The 25,509-nt window shown below is 51.4% G+C and overlaps 1 protein-coding gene across 4 annotated transcripts in view; it reads right to left on the bottom strand.

Annotated features, from left to right (window-relative positions):
* Window positions 1–6,144: 6,144 nt before the first annotated feature.
* galnt9 (polypeptide N-acetylgalactosaminyltransferase 9) overlaps window positions 6,145–25,509 on the bottom strand; it is a 499,594-nt gene continuing 480,229 nt past the window's right edge. For 2 of the 4 annotated variants that reach the window (XM_072467622.1, XM_072467537.1), the window contains exons 11-12: window positions 9,764–9,931; window positions 6,147–6,703 (exon numbers count right to left, since the gene is read on the bottom strand). In XM_072467622.1, the coding sequence (XP_072323723.1) occupies window positions 6,557–6,703; window positions 9,764–9,931 (315 nt within the window). In that variant the 3' untranslated portion in view covers window positions 6,147–6,556. Of the gene's footprint in view, window positions 6,704–9,763; window positions 9,932–25,509 lie in introns of all 4 variants that reach the window. The other 2 variants (XM_072467856.1, XM_072467695.1) reach the window with 2 other exon arrangements.

Here is a 25,509-nt window from a genome sequence, read left to right as displayed (position 1 = left end):
CAACAGCATTTGCAAATCTCACTGTGAGGACAGTGGTCCCATTTTGGTTCAGGTGCAACCTGCCTACCTTGTACAGGTCCTACCATCCCCATAAATCGCCCCAATGTCCCAGAAGTCTGAAGCCCTCCCTGCACCAACTCCCCAGCCGTGCATTCATTGAACAGGCTTGTATTTATTTCTAAGTAAAGACACTGAATAAAAACTGGCTGACACTTTACAGGGACCTCTTCTGGGAAAGCCTTTCCATGGATTGTATTGGCAGACCTGCCATGAGGTGTTGTTTTGAATCTCACACCTGTGGAGGTGCCGTGTCCCACTTCAAACAGGGACACTTGAAAGAAAGTCTTGGAAAAGGCAGAAGTGTACATTTTAATCCCCTGTGTTTGTGAAGACAATGGAAATGGCCTCCCCAGCCAGCTAATCCCCGCAGACATCCAAAGATCGCCTCCTGTTGGTTTATATCTCAGAATGTGTTGAAAGGTTCTGCTTTGAAAGCTCAATGGACTTTGGATGCAAGCCATGCTGATCGTTCCAGCTGGGAATACACAGAGAAATTAATTCAAAACTGGCTCTGTAAACCAGTTTTGGGCAGAGCAGAAAACAAACGGCAAAGAAGAAAGAAGGTCATTTCTCCACGTGTGTCTCTCTTTGTTTCTCTCTCTCTGTCACTCTCTGTCTCTGTCTCACTTCAGTCAAGTGTTTTAACAGGGAGAAGCAAGCAACAGGAAGAAAAGAACAGTCACTCCTGCAAAGATAGGCAGACCATCACTCTCTCTCTCTCTGTGGAAACAATCAAATTCTCTTCAAGAGAATTTAACAATGGTAACTGCAGAGTTAGAATCATATAATCATAGAATTTACAGTGCAGAAGGAGGCCATTCGGCCCATCGAGTCTGCACCGGCCCTTGGAAAGAGCACCCTACTTAAGCCCACACCGTATCCCCCTACCCCAGTAACCCCACCTAACCTTTTTGGACACTAAGGGCAATTTAGCATGACCAATCCACCTAACCTGCACGTCTTTGGACTGTTGGGAGGAAACTGGAGCACCCGGAGGAAACCCACGCAGACACGGGGAGAAAGGGCAGCAGGTACCTGGGAACACCACCACTTGGAGGTTCCCGTCCAAGTCACTCACCACCCTGACTTGGAAATATATCGGCCGTTCCTTCACCGTCACTGGGTCAAAACCCTGGAGCTCCCTCCCTGACAACATAATGGGTATACCTACACAACACGGACTACAGCGGTTCAAGAAGGCAGCTCACCCACCACCTTCTCAAGGCCAATTAGGGATGGACAACAAATGCCGGCCTCGCCAGCGACTCCCACATCCCGTAAACAATGAATTTGAGAAAAACAGCTGATTCAGCAGAATGGATATCAGCATTTTCCCAGCTGGGACAAGAGGGAAATCCCTCGAAAGTTTTTGCAGCGTGACTTATCTACCGTCTTGAAGATAGTTACAATTGTCACTTTCCCGTAGCCGGAGGGCATGGGGAGGGGTGGGAGGGGCGGGGGGGGGGGGGGGGGGGAGGGGGGAGAGTTTGTTTTCCTCCCATATCTGTAGGACGAGTGAGTGGTGTTTGGATGTGGGCAAAAGACCACCAGCTTTGAACACCTCCGCTGCAATCCCATTGGGTGTCGGAGGCGTCGGTGTTTTTCATCTGTTTGATTGTTACAACTTTCCCATCGATGGTGGGTCACCCATGGGTTGTACCACAGCAAATGGGGGGGGGGGAGAGGTAGTCTGGAGAGGATCAGCTGCTCCTCTGGATTCATGTTTCTTTTTAAGAATGTTTTTATTGGATGTTATGCATGGTATATTCACAGATGTGCACACGAAAGAACCCAAAGAGAAATCACAAAAACATTACAAAACTAAAAACTAACACAGAGCAAGTACAAACAAAACCAGGTGATGTCACTTGCATTTCTTGGTCGGTTTGCATTTTGCTTTTTGTGCATTTGCCTCCGCTTCGGCCGTCCGTCGTTCCTTCTTCTTGGACTTTCTTTCGCTCTTGTGCTCTGCTGTGTCTGTTGTAGTCGTTGTCATTTCCTGTGCTTTCCCTTCAGTTTGTGCTCCCTCCTCTTTCCTCCCCTCTGCTGCTCTCCTCCCCTCGTCCTTCTTCCCTCCCTGTATCCACCTCCCCTCCCACCCCCATCCCTCTCTGCTGCTCCCCTTTCTTTTCAGCTGTCTTTGGCTACTCCCTCTTACACTGCCCCCCCCCCCCCCCCCCGATCCTCCCTCCCTCCCCTCTCTTCTCTCATGCCTTGGCCAATTTCCCCTGGCTCTCGGCCACTTGATTATTTATTCGTCTGTTCGTTGGCCACAAACAGGTCCTGGAGCAGTTGGGAGAATGGCTCCCACGTTCTGAGGAAGCCGTCATCCGACCCCCGGAGGACCAATTTGATTTTCTTCATTTGGAGAAATTCCGATAGGTCGGTGGATTGATTGTCGAGGAGTTGTTGAAAACGTTCTTGTGAATTGTCTCAAACCAGGACAGTGCAAAAATCCAACCAACTGTCCTGGCTTGAGACAACTCACACCTCTTTACCCTGTGATTATCCCTCTCTCCAGTTGCTCGGTCTGGACCTGTAAAGACTTAATTACCTGCAAAGACTCACATTCAAAGTATCGTCTTGCATCTTTGACTTTGTCTATATATATGTTTCTGGAACCCACCTCTTCATTCACCCGAAGAAGGAGCAGTGCTCCGAAAGCTAGTGATTCGAAACAAACCTGTTGGACTTTAACCTGGTGTCGTAAGACTTCTTACTGTGCTCACCCCAGTCCAACGCCGGCATTTCCACATCATATATAAATAACGAGACACATGCAATAATTGGCACAGCAAGTGTAGCCTTTAGCAAACTTAGAACATCAGTCCGGCAACGAAGAGCAGTAAGTCGGCAATCTCAGACACTGAGGTGCGGACTCCGAGCTGGTCTCCCAAACACCCACACCATATTGAGACATTCACAACTGAGTTTGGCTGGCCATGTGGGCAGAATTCCTGGCACTCACTTACCAAAGTGAATCTTCGGCAGAAAGCTTGGGTCTGGGGTGCACTCACATGGTGATCAAAGGAAGTACCACAAGGACAATCTGAAGGCTTCACTTTGAGCTCTGGGAGTAACTCTCCCAGACAATCTACATCTGGTTCAACCAAATGAAAAACAGTGCGGCCACCTTCAAATCCAAGCCTGTGTCAGAGGCAGAGAGAAACACAAGGGGAGGAAATCCTGAGTCAACAGCTCATCTGAAACTCAAATCGTCCATGGTATCCCTTAATATCTTTGTTTAACAAAAACCTATCTCAGATTTAAAATTAACAACAGATCTGACTTCAATGGCTGTCTGTGGGATAGAGTTCCAAACCTCTACCACCCTTTGAGTGAAGAAGTTCTTCCTAACATCTCTCCTGAATAGTCTCGCCCTAATTTTAAGACTATGTTCCCTAGTTTTAGAATCTGCAACCAGTGGAAATAGTTTATCTTCATTGGATAGGCACATGGAGCACACCAGAATGACAGGGAGTGGGATAGCTTGATCTTGGTTTCGGACAAAGCTCGGCACAACATCGAGGGCCGAAGGGCCTGTTCTGTGCTGTACAGTTCTATGTTCTATGTTCATCTACCCTGTCTTTCCCTGTTAACATTTTGAATACTTCAATCAGATCACCACTTAACTTTCTAAATTCTTGCGAAAATAGCTCTAATTTGGGTAATCTCTCCTCAGAACTCAACCCCTGTAATCCAGGTATCATTATTGTAAATCTACATTACACTCTCTCCAAGGCCGGAATATCCTTCCTAATCTGTGGTGCCCAGAACTGCTCCCAGTGACTCCAAGTGGGGTCTAACCAGGGGTTTGTAAAGCTGCAGAATAACTCCCAGTGTCTTTACACTCTAATCCTCTAGATATAAAGGCTAGCATTCCATTAGCCTTTTTAATTATTTTCTGCACTTGTTCCTGCTTTTTAAGGATCTATGCACCTGAGCCCCCAAGTCTCTTTGGGCATTCACTGCACCTAACCTCTTTCCATTTAGAAAATATTCTGCTCCATCCTGCTTTGGTCCAAAATGACTGACCTCACACTTGCTTACATTGAATTCCAGCTGCCACAAATTGACCTAGTCTGTCAATATTCCCTAGCAATTTCATGTTATTATCTAGGCAGTCTACAAAGAAAAAAGAACAAAGAAAAGTACAGCACAGGAACAGGCCCTTCGGCCCTCCAAGCCTGCGCCGACCATGCTGCCCGACTAAACTAAAATCTTCTACACTTCCTGGGTCCGTATCCCTCTATTCCCATCCTATTCATGTATTTGTCAAGATGCCCCTTAAATGTCACTATCGTCCCTGCTTCCACCACCTGCCACGGCAGCGAGTTCCAGGCACCCACTACCCTCTGTGTAAAAAACTTGCCTCGTACATCTCCCCTAAACCTTGCCCCTCGCACCTTAAACCTATGCCCCCTAGTAATTGACCCCTCTACCCTGGGAAAAAGTACAATTACCCATTATCCCCACTCTCTGTTGCCTGCCACTCAACTCATTTCCTAACCATGTCAATAATTTGCCCTCAACTCCGTGGGCTACGACTTTAGTCAAGCCTCTTATGTGGAACTTTATCAAATGCCTTCTGGAAGTCCATACAAATGACATCTATGGACATTCCCCTGTCCACTCCCTTCGTCACCTCTTCAAAATATTCAATAAGATTAGTCAGGCATGACCTTCCCTTCACAGATCCATATTGGCTCTCCCTGATTGGTCAGTTTCCTCGTCCATGATTATAGATTCCAGCAATTTCCCCACCACAGATGTCAGGCTAACTGGTCTGTAATTCCCGGGGTTACCCCTTTCATCCTCATTGCAACGTGGAGTGACATATGCAATTTTCCAATCTATTCCTGAATCTAGGGAACTCTGGAAGATTCTAGTTAGGGCATCTACAATGTGCTCACCTACTTCCTCTGACACTCTCGGATGGAAACCAGCAGGTCCTGGGGACTTGTCATTCTTCAGTTCCATTCATCCCCTCGTTACTGATGCTGTACTTCTGTTAATTGTATTAAGTCCCTGCCCTGTTTCGAGTATTCATTTTATCGGGACTTGCGGCAAAGTACCCTCCTTTTCAATTGTAAATACTGAGGCAAAGTAATTGTCCAACATGTCTGCCAGTTCCCCATTATCACTGACAATATCCCCATTATCACTGACAATATCCCCATTATCACTGACAATATCCCCATTATCACTGACAATATCCCCATTATCAGCTTTTACTGGATCCACATTGCTGTTCACCACTCTCTTTCTCTTTGTATAACAAAACATTTCTTCTTATTACTTTTGATGTCCTTTGCAAATTTCCTTTCACAATCCCTTTTGGTAGCTCTTAGAAGTGACCCTGATCTGGTCTTTGTACCTATCCAATTCGCCCGGATCTGTACTGTGTTTTGCATTTTGGCCAGCCCTTTCTTTTAGTTTTACACTTTCCCTCACCTCTCCAGTTGTCCGTGGTTGTTTTTGTGAAGTGGGGCCTCTTCCTCCCGGGGGTAGATATCCGCCCTGTGGCCGCCTTCACACTTGTCACCCCGTTGAGGATGGTGGGCACGTTCGCGAGGCTGGAGGCCTCATCAGAGGGCCTGCCGTAATCTTTCATTGGGAGCGCCATGGCGGTGAGTCAGGGTGCCTCAACCTGGAGGCATCCGTGAAATGAAATAAGGAGCCCTGAAGCTGGTGGGGCAGGGAGATAGAGAGAAAACCCCTCCGCAGGGATGCATCCTTTGTTTCCTATGCTCCACTCATTGGGATATTGAATCTCTGGCAACAATATCCCCTGGCTTGCTGCTGGGAAAATGCCCATGCTGGTGGAAAGTAGCCCCTAAGTGGGATCTTCAGTGCGCTATTTCGATACCTGTCGCCATAGAGTAGGCAGCAGACTCAGTTTGCAGCCTTCCACTGGCACACCGCCTGCTAGTAGCCATCCCAATGCTGCTCCTCCTATTCCCCTGTGCCCCCCTTCCCCCACCGTGCCCCCTGCCACCCACGCGCCCCCCTCCCCCCCCACCCTGTCTTCATGATGGGTCAATTTCTAAACCTCAGGACCCTGCATGGTTTTTTTTTTAAACAACGTTCTCAACTCCTGCCTCCCTCAAAGGCTCGTCGGCACAAATCCGCCGGGTCCCCTGTAAAGTTGCACCATTTACTCTTCCGACGTGTTAATTTTTTTTTCAACGTTTTATTGGCGACAGTTTTCTGTTCCAGTACAATAAATCAAACATGCTTAAGGGACTGGTTTCCAGTCGAGGAGTTTACGTGTGGGAAAGGCACACCATCATTGTTCATGTAATTCCGTGCAGTTGTCAATAATGTTCGGATGGAAGTCTCTATCGGGGTCCCTTCATTGAGAAAGACCAGGCGATCCCACACTGCGTATCCCACAATATCTGATGAGTGTTTGGCGACATGTCACAATGTCATGTGGAGGCAGACATACAACGGGACGCTGGGGTGCACTCAGCAGGAGGCTGGGGTGCAGCGCTCACTGCTTGGCATGTTTGATCCAGTTCCTGATTATCCACTTTTGCCCCGAGCACTTCTGCAAGGACAGTCTCAGACCAAAGTTTGCATCTTTGGTCATCTCCACTTCCAGGCAACGACCTGTGTCCCTGTTGATAATTGGCCCATTCTGCAAAAAAGAAAATCAACAGGTGTTCACAGCTGCACTCCTTTTCCTGGCAAGGGTACATTTCTTTCATTTTTAATTTAGAGTACCCAATTCATTTTTTTCCAATTAAGGGGCAATTTAGCGTGGCCAATCGACCTACCCTGCACATCTTTGGGTTGTGGGGGCGAAACCCACGCAGACACGGGGAGAATGTGCAAAACTCCACACGGACAGTGACCCAGAGCCGGGATCGAAGCTGGGACCTCGGCGCCGTGAGGCAGCAGTGCTAACCACTGGGCCACCGTGCTGCCCGTAAATGGTTTATTCCTGAGGGAGAGGAAATTTACATGTCTGCCAGGGATGAAAATTGAGTTTGCACTCTGTACATTTATTTAAGTCTGAAATCCAGTCCACACAATTTCGTGGAAACTACATTGGCATTCGCATACGTGAAGATTCGCATTCATAGAACATAGAACAGTACAGCACAGTACAGGCCCTTCGGCCCACGCTGTTGTGCCGAACATTTATCCTAATCTAAGATCAACCTCACCGACACTCCTTCAATTTACTGCTGTCCATGTGCCTGTCTAAGAGTCACTTAAATGTCCCGAGTGACTCTGACTCCACCACCTCTGCTGGCAGTGCATTCCACACACCCACCACTCTCTGTGTAAAGAACCTACCTCTGACATCTCCCCTGTACCTTCCTCCAATCACCTTAAAATTATGTCCCCTCGTGACAGCCATTTCCAACCTGGGGAAAAGCCTCTGGCTATCCACTCTACCCATGCCTCTCATCACCTTGTACAATACACAACCTCAGGACATTCCAAAGCAGGTTGCAGTCAATTAAATGCTTTTGAAGTGTGGTAGGAAATTGAGCAATTAATCTGTGCACAGCAGGCTCCCCATAAGCGGCGATAAATACTGGCCGGGGAACACATGGGACAGCTGCCGTGTTCATCAAAATGATGCTGTGGGATTTATGTCCAGGTTCAGTTCAATGCAAAAGCAAAATACTGCAGATGCTGCAAATGTGAAATAAAAGCAGAACGCAATGGAGACACTCAGGAGTTCAGTGCAGTGTAGTTCCTGCGGGGGGAGAACCGGCTCTGACAAACCGTCCTCGACCCGAAACCTTGTTTCCCATTCCCCAGACGCTGCCAATCCTCCTGAGTATTTCCACCTGCATTTAATGTCCTACATGTAAATATGACCGCTTGGCAATGCATCACTCCCTCCCCAATGGTACTTATAGAATCATAGAATTTTCAGTGCACAAGGTGGCCATTCGGCCCATCGAGTCTGCACCGGCCCTCGGAAAGGGCACCCTACCTAATTCCACACCTCTATCCTATCCCCGTAACCCAGTAACCCCACCCAATCTTTTTTTGGGACACGAAGGGCAATTTATCATGGTCAATCCACCGAACCTGCACATCTTTGGACAGTGGGAGGAAACCAGAGCACCCGGAGGAAACCCACGCAGGCACGGGGAGAACGTGCAGACTCCGCACAGACAGTGCTGCAAATCGACCCTGGAGCTGTGAAGCAACTGTGCTAGCCACTGTGCTACCGTGCTGCCCCAGACGCTGCCACTTGAAGTGTTCGCTCACATCACTGGAGTAGGACATGGCCAGCCACCTCGGAGGGGAGTGTGCGACTCACTGAGCCACAACTGATGCCAGGAATGACCCTAAACTCTGGTCACCTTTTTTCCCAAACGGAATCAAAAATTAGTGCTTTGAAAAATCAAGGGTAGTTGTATTCCATTTACATTTCAAAGGGACAAGTTTGTCAGCGAGCATTTCTTTCTGATAACTTTGCAGACTGTTCAACAGGCCAATATAATTTTACTGGATGCTGAGCGATGAAGGCTAAGAGAGTCAAACTCTCTGATGTCCAACATTGTATTATACAGGGTCACAGAGCTGTCAGCACCTTTACAAGGGTGGATTTAAAACAATGAGCATTGTCAGTGTGAATTCCTCGTACATGTCCAGACAAGGCAAGTCTCCAACTAACAGCGCGCATTCAGAAAACGGATCCGCTAAGTGACATTAAATCTGCTGAATTTACCATTTATAATTTGGTATCGGAGAGGGTGGAGTGGGAGCAGAGTAGATTCACTCATTCGGAACCAGGGAGGTGGGACTTGAGTTATGTGGAGAGAGCAGAGAAACTGGGATTACTCTCCTGAGGGATTGTTGAGTGGGAACGTTAATAAAGGTGTTCAAAATTATAATGCGTTTTGCCAGGGTGGCTGGAGAAAGTGGTTCAGCCAATCGGGAGCACAGGATTAAATTGACAGGCAACGGTACGTGAGGAATCAATGCAGTATGTTATTGTGATCCGGAATGTTCCGCCCGAAAAGGTGGTGGCAACAGTTTCAGCAGTAAATTTCAATAAAAAGATAAGTAATTGAAAAGGTAATTGGACAGAATTATCCAATTACTTTGGATGAGTAGTGGGTAGCACGGTAGCACAGTGGTTAGCACTGTTGCTTCACAGCTCCAGGGTCCCGGGTTCGATTCCCGGCTTGGGTCACTGTCTGTGCGGAGTCTGCACGTTCTCCCCGTGTCGGCGTGGGTTTCCTCCGGGTGCTCCGGTTTCCTCCCACAAGTCCCGAAAGACGTGCTTGTTAAGTGAATTGAGCATTCTGAATTCTCCCTCTGTGTACCCGAACAGGCGCCGGAATGTGGCGACTAGGAGCTTTTCACAGTAACTTCATTGCAGTGTTAATGTAAGCCTACTTGTGACAATAATAAAGATGATTATTATTATTGACCAGTCGGTCGAACCTACGTCCATTATTGAGTCTATGGCTGCAATTCTCCAGCTGTTTGCTGGTGGTGGGATTCTTTGATCTGTTGGGAACCCACCCCCACCCACGGGTTTCACAGCGGTGTGCGGTGGTTCCAATGGGAATTCCCATTGCCAGCAGCGGGAACAGAGAATCCTGCCTCCAGCGAACAGGGGGCAGCTTCCCGCCTCCGAGAGACTATTTCTGATGAATAGATTTCAGTCACATTTCCCTCTCTCCTTCTGAGTTGAAGTGAAGCGAATGCAAGATCATACCTGTGTGAAATTCCAGAGTTTTTGATTCGGTCTGGGCACCTCCTCACATTTCCTGAGACTGGGAGATTTGATTCTTCGATCATCGATTAGACATTTGGTATCTGGTAGAAAGTTTGTTGATCCCAGAGGCCCGAGCTGCAGCAGTCCCTCAATGGTGTACCGAACCAGCTGAAAGGAAAAACAGCCGCCCCCATCAAACCCCCATTGGTTATTCTTAAAGCTGCAAAATAACGGGAAACATAAACGACCACATGCTGGGGTGAATGATCAATGCGCGTTACGACGGTGTAAGTCAGTCTGGGGCTCAGTGGGGGGGTTATGAATTTGTGACCCACTCCGCGGGCTGGATTCTCCGTTCTGGCATCTATGTGCTGACGTCAACGGAGGTTCCGGGGGTTCCACATCGGAAAGATCGGCGCCGCACCCGCACTGATTCTGCTACCGGTGAGGGGCGAGCACCAGCGCCGCGTGGAACGCCCACGGAACACGCGGAAAGCGGTGGGGGAATCGCCGGGTCCGCGCTGGGCACGGGCAGGGCTGACAAGCTGCAGCCGCGAGTAGACGATACACCCCCCCATCCCCCCCCCCACAAACACACACATCGATCGCGCCCGAGAAGACGGCCCCGTCCACCCCGATCCCCACAACCTCCCGGCCACCCCCCACTACGGCCCTCGCCCCTGGCAGAAGGCCGGTGTGGTAAACACCACTGGTAACACACTACTTGTATTACGGTACTGCCACTGTATTACAGGTACCACAGTAAACCCCAGCCTGCTGGCTCCTCCCAGCAGGCGGTGTATAAAAGTGGATGTGCTCCTGCGCTGCCCCCATTCTGGTTCCATCTGCAGGAGGCACAACATCTTGTGCAATAAAGCCTCGATTGTTTCACCATTCTCGTCTTGTGGTAATTGACGGTGCATCAATTTATTGCACAATATTTTTAAAAATGAACATCTTAACCAAGCCTGATCGCTTGGAGCTGAGCCTCACGCAGCCAATGCCACGTCCACCTTTGAGCACTGGCTAGCCTGCTTCGAAGGCTACCTCAGAGCAGCCACTGAAGAACTCTCGGACCCACATAAGCTCCAGGTCCTCTACTCATGGGTGAGCCCTCAAGTTTCTCCCCTCATCCGGGATGCGCCCACCTACACAGAAGCGATGACACTCCATTAAGTCGGTGAATCAAGTGTACGCCAGGCACCTCCTGGCCACGAGAGGGCAACTCCCGGGGGAGACTCTGGGCAATTTCTTGCGGGCTCTACAGATTCTCGGTAGGAACTGTGACTGCCAGGCAGTTTCGGCAGTCCAACACACCGAACTACTAATCAGAGACGCTTATGTCACGGGCATTAAGTCTACGTACATTCGCCAGCGACTATTGGAAGGGGGTACGCTCGATCTTGCAGAGACTAGGCAGCTTGCTAATTCACTAGAAGTGGCCTCCCGAAATCTGGAGGCCTACACACCCGACCGCACGGCACCCTTGTGGGCCCCATGGGCCCCACCAGCTGCCGACTCGGGTACACCGCAAGCCTGCGCGCGCGGCAGCCAGCCAACTCCGGGGGGGGCCAAATGTTATTTTTGTGGCCAGAGCAAACATCCCAGGCAGCGCTGCCCGGCGCGGAGCGCGACCTGCAACGGGTGCGGGAAGAAGGGCCACTTTGTTTCCGTTTGCCAGGCCCGGTCTGTCGCCGCTGTTTCCAGGCACGGCATTGTTACACCCCCCACGTGCGATCCAGGGGCGCCGCCATCTTCTCCGCCGCAAGCCACGTGCGGCCCGGGGCACCGCCATTTTTGATGCCGCCCGGCACGTGCGCCCTGTGGGCGCTGCCATCTTCGCCGCCGCAAGCCATGTGCGCCCTGTGGGCGCTGCCATCTTCGCCGCCATTTTGGACCGTGCCTCAGGACCCCTGCTCGTCTGGCCGTTTGCTGCCCGCTGGTACCTCCGCCACCGCTGATCAGCCCGGGACCTCCCAACATCTTCCGCAGCTCGCCTCCATCGCCCTGGATCAGTCTCGGCCCTGCAACCTCGCGACCGCTACGATGACGGTAAAGATCAGCGGGCACGTGACGACCTGCCTCTTTGACTCCGTGATCACAGAGAGTTTCAACCACCCTGCTACGGTAAGGCGCTGCTCCCTCCCGGTACCCCCCGTCACCCAGAAAATCTCCCTGGCCTCCGGATTCCATTCCGTGCAAGTCCGGGGGTACTGTGTCGTGACCCTCACCGTTCAGGGCGTAGAGTTCAGCAACTACGTCCTCCCCCACCTCTGCGCGGCCCTGTTACTAGGTCTTGATTTTCAATGCCACCTCCAAAGCCTTACTTCGAAATTCGGCGGACCCCTGCCTCCCCTCACCGCCTGCGGCCTCACGACCCTTCAGGTCGATCCACCTTCACCTTGTGCAAACCTCACCCCGGATCGCAAACCCGTCGCTACTAGGAGCAGACGGAACAGTGCCCAGGACAGGACCTTCATCAGGTCGGAGGTCCAATGGTTTCTGCGGGAAGGGATCATTGAGGCCAGCAACAACCCCTGGAGAGCTCAAGTGGTGGTAGTGAAGGCTGGGGAGAAGCACAGGTTGGTCATTAACTACAGTCAGACCATCAATCGGTACACGCAGCTCGACGTGTATCCCTCCCACATGGTCAATCAGATTGAGCAGTATTGAGTCTTCTCCACAGTAGACTTGAAGTCCGCCTACCACCAGCTCCCCATCCGCCCGGAGGACCGCCAATACACTGCGTTCGAAGCAGATGGCCGCCTCTATCATTTCCTTAGAGTCCCCTTCGGTGTCACCAATGGGGTCTCGGTCTTCCAGCGAGAGAGGGACCGAATGGTTGACCAGTACGGGCTGCGGGCCACCTTCCCGTACCTAGACAATGTCACCATCTGTGGCCACGGCCAGCAGGACCATGGCACTAACCTCCAAAAATTCCTTCACACCGCCAAAGTCCTTAGCCTCACCTACAATAAGGAGAAATGCGTGTTCTGCACCAACCGCTTAGCCATCCTTGGCTACGTATTGGAAAATGGAGTCCTAGGGCCCGACCCCGACCGCATGCGCCCCCTCCTTGAACCCCCTCTCCCTCACTGCCCCAAGGCCCTGAAACAATGCCTGGGGTTTTTCTCATATTACGTCCAGTGGGTCCCTAACTATGCAGACAAGGCCCGCCCACTCATCACGTCCACAGTTTTTTCCCTGACGGCTGAGGCCCGCCAGGCCTTCAACCACATCAAGGCGGACATCGCCAAGGCCACGATGCACGCAGTAATGCATTTTGGAAGGTCTAATGCAGGTAGGGAATATACAGTGAATGGTAGAACCCTCAAGAGTATTGAAAGTCAAAGAGATCTAGGAGTACAGGTCCACAGGTCATTGAAAGGGGCAACACAGGTGGAGAAGGTAGTCAAGAAGGCATACGGCATGCTTGCCTTCATTGGCCGGGGCATTGAGTATAAGAATTGGCAAGTCATGTTGCAGCTGTATAGAACCTTAGTTAGGCCACACTTGGAGTATAGTGTTCAATTCTGGTCGCCACACTACCAGAAGGATGTGGAGGCTTTAGAGAGGGTGCAGAAGAGATTTACCAGAATGTTGCCTGGTATGGAGGGTATAAGCTATGAGGAGCGATTGAATAAACTCGGTTTGTTCTCACTGGAACGAAGGAGGTTGAGGGGCGACCTGATAGAGGTATACAAAATTATGAGGGGCATAGACAGGGTGGATAGTCAGAGGCTTTTCCCCAGGGTAGAGGGGTCAATTACTAGGGGGCATAGGTTTAAGGTGAGAGGGGCAAGGTTTAGAGTAGATGTACGAGGCAAGTTTTTTATGCAGAGGGTAGTGGGTGCCTGGAACTCGCTACCGGAGGAGGTGGTGGAAGCAGGGACGATAGTGACGTTTAAGGGGCATCTTGACAAATATATGAATAGGATGAGAATAGAGGGATACGGACCCAGGAAGTGTAGAAGATTTTAGTTTAGGCGGGCAGTATGGTCGGCACGGGCTTGGAGGGCCGAAGGGCCTGTTCCTGTGCTGTACTTTTCTTTGTTCTTTGTTGTTCTTTGACGGGTCCCTCCCCTTCCAGGTGGAGAGTGATGCATCGGACGTGGCTCTGGCCGCCACCCTCAACCAGGCGGGCAGGCCCGTGGCTTTCTTTTCCCGCATCCTCCACGCCTCCGGAATTCGGTACTCCTCTGTCGAAAAGGAGGCCCAAGCCATTGTGGAAGCTGTGCGGCATTGGAGGCATTACCTGGCCGGCAGGAGAATCACTCTCCTCATTGACCAATGGTCAGTTGCCTTCATGTTTACCAATACACAGTGGGGCAAGATCAAAAACGACAAGACCTTGAGGTGGAGGATCGAGCTCTCCACCTATAACTATGAGATCTTGTATCGCCCGGTGAAGCTCAATGAGCCCCCAGATGCCCTGTCCCATGGTACATGTGCCAGCGCACAAGTGGCCTCCACAATGACCTCTGCCACCCGGGGGTCACCCGGTTCTTCTATTTCATCAAGGCCCGCAACCTGCCCGACTCCATTGAGGAGGTCAGGACTGTCACCAGAGACTGCCAGGTCTGCGCGGAGTGCAAGCTGCACTTCTACCGGCCAGATAGAGTGCATCCGGTGAAGGCCTCCCACCCCTTGAGCGCCTCAGCATGGACTTCAAAGGGCTCCTCCCCTTCACCGACCGCAACGTGTACTTCCTCAACGTAATTGATGAGTACTCCCAGTTCCCCTTCGCCATCCCGTGCCCCTACATGACTTTTGCCACGGTCATCAAAGCCCTGCACAGCATCTTCACTCTGTTCGGTTTCCCCACCTACACCCACAGTGATCGGGGATCCTCTTTCATGAGTGATGAGCTGCGTCAGTTCCTGCTCAGCAAGGGCATCGCCTCAAGCAGGATGACCAGCTACAACCCACGGGGAAACGGGCAGGTGGAGAGGGAGAACGGGACGGTCTGGAAGGCCGTCCTGCTGGCCCTGCGGTCTAAAAATCTCCCTGTCTCCCGCTGGCAGGAGGTCCTCTCCGACGCGCTCCACTCCATCCGGTCGTCCTGTGCAGCGCTACTAATGCGACTCCTCACGAACGTGTCTTTGCCTTCCCCAGGAAGTCCACCCCAGGGTCTCGCTCCCAACATGGCTGACAGTTCCTGGATCCTCCGGAAGCATGTGCGGAACCCTTGGTTGAAAAAGTCCACCTCCTCCATGCGAACCCACAGTACGCCTACGCGGTGCACCCCGACGGGCGACAGGACACAGTCTCCCTCCGGGACCTGGCACCCGCTGGGTCCCCATCCACAAATCCCGACCTGATACTGCCCCCCCCCCCCCCACCCCCGGTTGCCTCACTCACCCCTGCGCCATCCACCCTCCCACCAGCGAACCTCACCGCAGCCCCCACCCCAGCAGTATCCGTCCCCTCACTGGATCCACTAAGGGGTGACGAAGGAGAGGACAACACGCTCCCGGAGTCGCAGGTGTCCACGTCGGTGCCCACATCACCACCAGGACTGAGGCGATCGCAGCGGAGGGTCAGAGTCCCCGACAGACTCAATCTGTCATGTTTTCTTCACCTCCGCCGGACTTTTTTTAAACAGGGGGTGAATGTAGTAAATACATTGCATGTATTACGGTACTGCCCCTGTATTACAGGTACCACAGTAAATCCCAGCCTGCTGGCTCCTCCCAGCAGGCGGTGTATAAAAGTGTCTGCTCTCCTGCGCTGCTCCCATTCTGGTTCCAGCTGCAGGAGGCACAACACCTTGTGCAATAAAGCCTCGATTGTTTCACCATTCTCGTCTTGTGGTAATTGACGGCACATCAGCCACCCCCCTGGCCAGCGGCATGACTGTTGCTGAAGTATGGCGGTGCTGGGCACTGTCCGTACGCCCTCTCTCCCCGCAGTCACCGGTTCACGACTGTTGAGAACACACGTGCACCGCACCTTCGGCAACTCGGCCCGTTGGAGGCGGAGCATCGTGGGTGGACCCGTTAATGCGATGCGAAAGCAGGCTGCAAATACGGGCGATGCGCGTCGCGATGATTCCGTGTTGGAGGGGGCGAAGCATCGCGATTCAGCGTCAAACCGGCGCCTGCCGCGATTTCGGCACCGGGAGCGATTCTACTTCCGATCGCCGTTCCCAATTTTGGCATCGGCCAACGGAGAATCCCGCCCCACGGGTTTGAACACGAACCCATGGCTGACAACGGCAGAGAAACACGGAGGGAGGGCAGCACTGTCAGAGTTACTGCCTCTTAGCCGAGGTGTGCGGCTCACATTCCCTCCTCTCGCCGCCATCGTTCCGAGGCACAGCGGTTCGTCCCGGCCTCTTCACCAACAGTCACCCTGCGACCAAAAGGATGAAAAACCTGGTCACATTGCTGTTAGTGGGAGCTTGCTGTGCTTGCAACATTACAACAGTCACTGTGCTCAAAATGCGCTTCGTTGCAGGTGAAGCACTTTGGCCCACCCTGAGGTGGGGTGAGGTGTTACAGAAATGCAAGTTCTTCCTTTTCTCAGAGACGAGCATCCTTCTGAAGGTGCTGGGTTCAATTCCCCACACCGCGTATCGAACCACTAACCCAGGCTGATAGTCCAGTGCGGTATTGTGGGGACGTTACACACTGGATGCTCCATCCTTGGGCGAAGATGTTAACCCGAGGCTCTGCCAGATTGTTAAAAGTTAAAGTTCTATGGTCTGAAGAATGGCTGGGAGTTCTTCCCCTATCCTGGTTGTTTATCGTCAGTCTGATTAATGGGGTTAATCTGGGGCAGAGTAGTTACTGCCTTTTTCTGACACAAGGCCCTGACAACCTATTCCGCTCTTCAATTAGACCGCGGCTGATCTGTATCTTAGTCCAATTTGCCTGCTTTTCTCCTTTAATCTCTAATACCTTCGCCTCGCAAAAATCTATCAATCTTTGCTTTGAAATTTTCAATTGACCCCTCAGCCGCAGCTTTCTCAGAGTGAGTTCCACATTTCCATTGCCCTTTGCAACAAGAGCAACATCGCCCTTGATGTCCTGACTCTAATTTTAAAAAGGTGATGTCCTTCGTTATAATAATAATAATAATAATGTGACACCCCCCCCCCTCCACCGTCCCCGCAACCCCCACCGGAGGAAATAGCTTCTCTCTATCCTCCCGGCCAAAACCTTTAATCAACTTAGACAACAGTCACCATACCTCAGAGGGACTCACTGCACGAGATGTGCAACATGAAAAGGTGGTTGAGTAAATGCAACTGTTACTATTCCGAGCTACATCAGTCATTTCAATTTTATGTGCTTGGGACCTGTCATTGGTGAATGCACTCGGGCAAGCGCAGTCATCTTTGAGAGAACCAATTCTCAATAATTACTTTCACTCCAGTGAAATGTCAGCATTTTATGACGAACAATAATAGCTGGCAGGGACAGAGTGAAACCATTGATGCCCTCAGAAATATCCAGGCGTAAACGTAGGAGAGTGAGTAAATGTCCCGAGTTGGCAATGCAAAGTTTAAGCGTTCAAGTTGCGAGTGCAATACTGAAAATAGGGAGAGGTGTGTGTGTAGTGAAGGACCTGATGATGGACGGGGCAGTATTAATTTCCTTTCTCCAGACTAAATCTATCTTGAATCATCATTTTGAATCACTCGGAGGTTTTCGTGCCTTCTGGGCCACCTTTAAACGTTTTCCACCCTTGTCTCCATTGCTTCGATTCATCCTCTCGCTTTTAACTTTCCGCCCTCCCTTTTACCTGCCTTCCTGTCTTCCAAATCTGCTTTCCTTTCTTCCCTCTCTCCTGCCAATTCCTCTCATCCCTCCATAACCCCCATCTCCTCCCCTCCACTCTTCACCACAGTTCAATGCTTCCTCAGACAATGAAAGCAATGATAAATTTAGCTGCAATATTCCCGTTGAATGCCAATTACCTTGGTAATAAGAACCAGAGAACAAAGAAATGGACAGCACAGGAACAGGCCCTTCGGCCCTCCAAGCCCGTGCCGACCATGCTGCCCGACTAAACTACAATCTTTTACACTTCCAATTTACCTAACAAGCACGTCTTTCGGGACTTGTGGGTGGAAACTGGAGCACCCGGTGGAAACCCACGCAGACGCGGGGAGAACATGCAGACTCCGCACAGACAGTGACCAAAGCCGGGAATTGAACCTGAGACCTTGGCGAGGTGGTGGTGATGTCCCCAGCTGAGTTTGAGAACAGGCTGCCATGTCTTGGGAACCTCAATCCAGAGGACGGGCAGCTTAGATTTGAAGGAGAACATTCAATCCCGTGCCTGAGGCCTGGCATTGGGTTGACCTTCCAGTCCCTGGTTCTGTGCGGTCGTGCTTCATCCTAGATATTGACCGTCTCCACGTGCCAGTAGTGAGTTGTTTGTTGTTTGTTCTTTGTTTTTTGTTTTTGGTTGGCATGGACCAGTTTGGGTCGAAGGGCCTGTGTCCATGCCATAGATTCTGTGATTCCATGATTCCTGGGATGGAGGATTTCCCTCTGGAAGAAAGATTAAATAGACTGGGCCTTTATTCTCTGTAGGTTAGAAGAATGAGAGGTGATCTCATTCAAATATGCAAAATTCGTACAGGGCTCGACAGAGTAGATGCAGGAAGCACGTTTCCCCTGGCTGGGGTGGGCGGGGTGGGGGGGAGGGGGATCTAGAACCAGGGCCCAGAGTCTCAGAATAAGGGTCTGGCCATCGAGGACGGAGATGAGGAGGAATCTCTTCACTCAGGATGGTCAATCTTTGGAACTCTCAACCCCAGAGGGCTGTGGAGGCTCCGTCAATGAGTAAATTCCAGACTGAGATCGATGCATTTACATCAAGGGGTACGGGGATAGTGCGGGAAAATGGTGTTTGAAGATCAGCCACGATCTCATCGAATGGCTGAATGGGTTCGAAGGGCTGAATGGCCTACCCCTGCTCCTGTCTCTTATGCTTTTATGATCTTATTTTTATGCAGGAACCTGTTTGAGCCTTGTGCCTTGTTTGAATTACCCAGGAGCTAGAGGAGCCTGTAGTTCCCCATTGCTTTCTTCATAGTAACGTCTTGGCCAATCAGAATTGACATACCAACCAATCAGCACCCTTTTCCCCCCCCCCTAGTGTAATATGTTGTGGTTGTTTGAAATTTGGTACTCTTGTGTTTGTCCTGATGCGTGTAAGATGAAAAGGTTCTACAACATCTCTCTTTTCAGCTATATTTTAAAAAAAGCTCTCAAATGTGCAATCAAAATTTTTCAGAGCCCTAAGAAGAACAACACACACTCTCTTCAAAAGGCTTTAGGGGGGGGGGGGGGGTTGGGGACATGGCCATATCTGGAGTAGCGACCAATGAACAGCAAGCAGTGGAGGAGAAAACATGTCAAATTAATTGACCTGGAATAAAGGTGCTGTTTGGAATGATAAATCTCAAATAAATGCGCAGGCAGTAAATTGACAGCATGCATTCATCTTCAGACACCTCACATTCCGCTCCCTCGATTTCTCTATTTCATTTTTATTCTCTGTCTGGAAATACAAATCTATAAAGCTGAACAAATAGCAACCTTGTGTGCTGAAGAAAATCAATATCCTGGGCCCCACTTCCCCCACTGCCTCCAGTTCCACGTTGCTGCATTCCGGTATATTTCTACAGTATCAGTGCGAAATACATTAGCCTCAACCTTTCATACCACAATTATTTGTGTTACACTGTTTCTTGGTGCACCAGACTAAATTACAGCCCCCCCCGCCCACCCCATTTTCCTGCCTTCTACACCTCTCTCCCTTCTTCGCTTGCCTCCCCACTTCTTCATTCTACCTCTCCGCGCTTCAGTTGAGCGAGCTGTAGCCTTCCAAGATGGCCACCTGCAAAGGACCATGGGAATTATGGCCAACCCAGGGCTCAGACAGATACACAGCCGATGTGTATCTAAAACACAGGTAACCAGACCTGATCGAAACCCCCGCTCGTTTGCAAACAATGGCCCATTTTCCCAGGACAATAGAACTCCAATCAAGCAACCGGTACAGCCACTCCCCATACTCAGAAAGCACAACTGCCAAGGTCAATGACCGCTAAGGACCCGCCCAGCTACCAATGCACCCGCCCCTTTATTGGCCGAAGTCGAAGAGAGTGATCAGAGCCCTGTCGAACTATTGGGTCCAAGATTAAGGACCGCCCCAAAGAGCGCGAAATCCCAGGGGGATAAAAGAGGACACAGTCATGTGTTCTGTCTCTTTTGGATCCGGCCTGTGCCAGCCCAATTGCAGCAGGAACAGCCAGCCAAGTTCAAGACCAACGATCGCTACCCGACAGTAAGCCCAGCAGGACAGAGCCACTATCTTCGACCCAGCCAAGTGAAATCCAGATAAAGGCTTTATCCATTTGCACAGTGCCGGTTGCCCTGAAGTTAAGTATAGGTTATTGTAGCTGATAGGTGTAGTTTAACTCTTAGTAGATATTGTGTTTGCATGTTGAGGTAAGTCTTGTGTATGTAAATAAACCATGTTTTGAACTAACTAACTGGTTGTGTGGTCCTTTGATCGATATAAGGGAAAACTTGTGGTTCACTGAGATAAATAGAAATACCCACAGTATTGGCGACGCTGTTGGGACCGAAACAGAGCAACAGAGGGCTGTGGCACGGAGGTGGTCAGGGGGCAGCGTACATGCCAGAAGGTTGAGGGTTCAGGTCCCGCGGCAGAGGCTTGAGCGCAAAATATAGGCTGCGCTGCCAGAGCTGCCGTCTTTTGGATAGGACGTTAAATCGATGCCGCCTGTCCTCTCCGATCCCCTGGCCGTTATTCCAAAGAAGACCAGTGGAATGGACCGCTGGCGCCCTGACCAATATTGATCCCTCAATCAAAATTGCACAAAACAGTTCGACTGGCCATGATCACATTTCCAATTCTGGGATCTTGCTGTGCTCAAAGTGGCTGCTGTAGTTCCTACGTTACAACAGTGACTACACTTCAAAAAGTACTACCTTGGCTGTGATGTGAAGTGCTTCGGGACATGCTAAGGTTTTGAACGGCAATGTAGAAATGTGGTTCTTTCTTGATTTTTTTTTTTACCCGCAAAGGATGCCACTGGGGACAGGAGCAAGAATGAGCTTTGGAAATGATTGATTCAGCTCACAGTTAGCGGCTTCCCAAAATTAAAACAAGGCCGGAATCGAACTCCTGCTTTGTTACAATTCCCCCAAGTGAATGCTCTGATTCACATCCATGTGAAGCTTAAAGGGGCTGGAAGCAGTGACTGAGGTCTCTGCCGACGTGAAATAGAAAGGCCACAAATAAGGCCGGACTCACATTCGGTCCCGTGTCAGGAGCATTCGGCAAGGAGCAGCCCCTACCTGACTCCTCGCAAGCTTATTCTCCCACCTCCAGGCTAGTCTCCCACACTGAGCCCTCCGTTAAGTTGTGCTCATTCAAAACACATGTCCCAATTTGCAACAAGTTCTGTCCACCCATCATGGTGCTCACTGTCCCACTTTAGCCCTTCGCTCAACAATGCCTCCATTCCAAAATTATCATCTTTGTTTTCAAATACGTCCATGGACGAGTCCCTCCCGCCCCACCATCTCTGTGAACTCCTCCAACCCTACAGCCCTCCCAGATCTCTGCGAACTCCTCCAACCCTACAGCCCTCCTAGATCTCTGCAAACTCCTCCAACCCTACAGCCCTCCCAGATCTCTGTGAACTCCTCCAACCCTACAGCCCTCGCAGATCTCTGTGAACTCCTCCAACTCTACAGCCCTCCCAGATCTCTGTGAACTCCTCCAACCCGACAGCCCTCCCAGATCTCTGTGAACTCCTCCAACCCTACAGCCCTCCTAGATCTCTGCGAACTCCTCCAACCCTACAGCCCTCCCAGATCTCTGTGAACTCCTCCAACCCTACAGCCCTCGCAGATCTCTGTGAACTCCTCCAACTCTACAGCCCTCCCAGATCTCTGTGAACTCCTCCAACCCGACAGCCCTCCCAGATCTCTGTGAACTCCTCCAACCCTACAGCCCTCCTAGATCTCTGCGAACTCCTCCAACCCTACAGCCCTCCTAGATCTCTGCAAACTCCTCCAACCCTACAGCCCTCCTAGATCTCTGCAAACTCCTCCAACCCTACAGCCCTCCCAGATCTCTGTGAACTCCTCCAACCCGACAGCCCTCCCAGATCTCTGTGAACTCCTCCAACCCGACAGCCCTCCCAGATCTCTGCGAACTCCTCCAACCCTACAGCCCTCCCAGATCTCTGTGAACTCCTCCAACCCGACAGCCCTCCCAGATCTCTGCGAACTCCTCCAACCCTACAGCCCTCCTAGATCTCTGCAAACTCCTCCAACCCTACAGCCCTCCCAGATCTCTGCGAACTCCTCCAACCCTACAGCCCTCCCAGATCTCTGTGAACTCCTCCAACCCGACAGCCCTCCCAGATCTCTGTGAACTCCTCCAACCCTACAGCCCTCCCAGATCTCTGCGAACTCCTCCAACCCTACAGCCCTCCCAGATCTCTGTGAACTCCTCCAACCCTACAGCCCTCCCAGATCTGTGCGAACTCCTCCAACCCTACAGCCCTCCCAGATCTCTGTGAACTCCTCCAACCCTACAGCCCTCCCAGATCTCTGTGAACTCCTCCAACCCTACAGCCCTCCCAGATCTCTGTGAACTCCTCCAACCCTACAGCCCTCCCAGATCTCTGTGAACTCCTCCAACCCTACAGCCCTCCCAGATCTCTGTGAACTCCTCCAACCCTACAGCCCTCCCAGATCTCTGTGAACTCCTCCAACCCTACAGCCCTCCCAGATCTCTGTGAACTCCTCCAACCCTACAGCCCTCCCAGATCTCTGTGAACTCCTCCAACCCTACAGCCCTCCCAGATCTCTGTGAACTCCTCCAACCCGACAGCCCTCCCAGATCTCTGCGAACTCCTCCAACCCTACAGCCCTCCTAGATCTCTGCAAACTCCTCCAACCCTACAGCCCTCCCAGATCTCTGCGAACTCCTCCAACCCTACAGCCCTCCCAGATCTCTGTGAACTCCTCCAACCCGACAGCCCTCCCAGATCTCTGTGAACTCCTCCAACCCTACAGCCCTCCCAGATCTCTGCGAACTCCTCCAACCCTACAGCCCTCCCAGATCTCTGTGAACTCCTCCAACCCTACAGCCCTCCCAGATCTGTGCGAACTCCTCCAACCCTACAGCCCTCCCAGATCTCTGTGAACTCCTCCAACCCTACAGCCCTCCCAGATCTCTGTGAACTCCTCCAACCCTACAGCCCTCCCAGATCTCTGTGAACTCCTCCAACCCTACAGCCCTCCCAGATCTCTGTGAACTCCTCCAACCCTACAGCCCTCCCAGATCTCTGTGAACTCCTCCAACCCTACAGCCCTCCCAGATCTCTGTGAACTCCTCCAACCCTACAGCCCTCCCAGATCTCTGTGAACTCCTCCAACCCTACAGCCCTCCCAGATCTCTGTGAACTCCTCCAACCCTACAGCCCTCCCAGATCTCTGTGAACTCCTCCAACCCTACAGCCCTCCCAGATCTCTGTGAACTCCTCCAACTCTACAGCCCTCCCAGATCTCTGCGAACTCCTCCAACCCTACAGCCCTCCCAGATCTCTGTGAACTCCTCCAACCCTACAGCCCTCCCAGATCTCTGTGAACTCCTCCAACTCTACAGCCCTCCCAGATCTCTGCGAACTCCTCCAACCCTACAGCCCTCCCAGATCTCTGCGAACTCCTCCAATCCTCCAGCCCTCCCAGATCTCTGTGAACTCCTCCAACCCTCCAGCCCTCCCAGATCTCTGTGCTCCTCCAGTTCTGGGTTTCTGAACACCCTCGATTTCTTTCACTCCACCATTGGCCGCCGTGCCTCTGGCTGTCTCCGTCTAGTACTCCCTCCCAGAACCTCTCCCTTCCTCATTTAAAGAGCTCCTGAAAATTTACCGCTCTGACCAAGCTTTGGTTCCCCCCCCTCCCAATATCCTCCCATGTGGGCGGCACGGTAGCACAGTGATTAGCACTGTTGCTTCACAGCTCCAGGGTCCCTGGTTCGATTCCCGGCTGGGTCACTGTCTGTGCGGAGTCTGCACGTTCTCCCCGTGTTTGCGTGGGTTTCCTCCGGGTGCTCCGGTTTCCTCCCACGAGTCCCGAAATTGACCGTTAGGTAAATTGGACATTCTGAATTCTCCCTCTGTGTACCCGAACAGGCGCCGGAATGTGGCGATGAGGAGATTTTCACAGTAACTTCATTACAGTGTTAATATATGCGTACTTCTGACAATAAAAATTATTATTGTTCCCTGTGTTCAATTCTGGTTGAAAAAGCTCCTCTGAAATGCCTGGGACATTGCCCCTCACCACAGGCCAGAGGCGCTATATAAATGCAAATTGTTGTATTCACAGAACGCCATCAAGCTTGCATTCGAACTTTGAGTGCAAGCTTTATTCCACTGGAATAACAGGTGAAGATGTACCAGAGGAGAGCATTGATAAATCGCCTCAGGAATCATCGTCAGGATACCATCTTGTTTTTCAGCTGTGTTTTATGTTAAGAAGAATTGCATGCCGTGTTAACTGTTATAGAAGGATATTTAATTCAGATATATCTTCCTTCTGCACTAATTAGAGCTCTGATAGATCACCAAACTATTGAAAGCTTTTTAAGGTCGGCAGTTCTTTACAGTTAGTAGACTCCAGGCATCCGTCCTGAATGATATAGTTTTAGTGCACAAATCAAGACTGGAGTTTGCCTTTGGTTAATTAAAACCAGACCCATTTAGGTAGACTGATGCTGGGATGTAATTGGGTGCTGACTCAATGGTTTTACACACCCGTAACGGGCGGGAGTGAAGCTTCCCATTTCCCCATTGCCCGATAAGCAGTTCGACGGGAAAGGGAGGGTGATCTCCAAAAACACACCTTCATTTGCCCAATCGATAGACTTGCAGGTGTTGGAGTTTTTTATTTAATTCTTTGTTCTGGTATTGTTTACATGGAATTAATAGCACAGAGTCGCAACCCAGAGGCTGCAGTACCACAGCAACGAGGGAGTGCTGCACTGTCGGAAAAGCCAGGCGGGATTTCCCGTTCCTGCGGGTGGTTCGAACGGAGAATCTGCGGGAGGTTCACGTCAAAAAAATCGGCGCGGACCCCTCACCGATTCCGGTACCGGTGAGGGTCTTGCACCAGCGCCGCGTGAAACGCCCGCCGATCACGTCAGGAACGGCTGCAGAATGGGCGGGTCCTAGGCCACGCGTGTGCACCACAGATGACCTGTGCCGGTCACGACGTACAACATGGAGCTGGTCGTGCGTGTAACCTAACCCCATCGACCACGACCCCACAGCCCACCTCCCGGCCACTCCCCACCAGTCCCACCAGCTCTGGCAGACGCTCGCCACCCGCCCCCACCCCCCTGCCCCGGCCAGCGGCACGGATCCCGGCCGAGTGTGGCGGCGCTGGGCACAGTCCGCAGCTGGCACGCCTGCTCAGCCCACCCGTGTCCCGCACCATCGCCAACTCAGCCCATTGGGGTGGAGCATCGCCGGGGGGGCCGGCTGATGAGGCGCCAACGGCCTTGCGATTGCGCCCGGCATGCGTCACGATGGTGCTGGTTTGGGGGGGGCGGAGAATTGCAAACGGGCGCCAAACCGTCATCTTTCGGATGTGTCACGAAGACGTGAACGATCCCACTGCACTATTTCGATGAAGTTCCCCAGTATGCTGGCCACCGGTTACCCCTCAATTACT

Source organism: Scyliorhinus torazame, chromosome 1, assembly GCF_047496885.1.
Source record: "Scyliorhinus torazame isolate Kashiwa2021f chromosome 1, sScyTor2.1, whole genome shotgun sequence".
Taxonomy (NCBI): Eukaryota; Metazoa; Chordata; class Chondrichthyes; order Carcharhiniformes; family Scyliorhinidae; genus Scyliorhinus; species Scyliorhinus torazame.
This window is presented reverse-complemented; position numbering and strand designations above follow the sequence as displayed.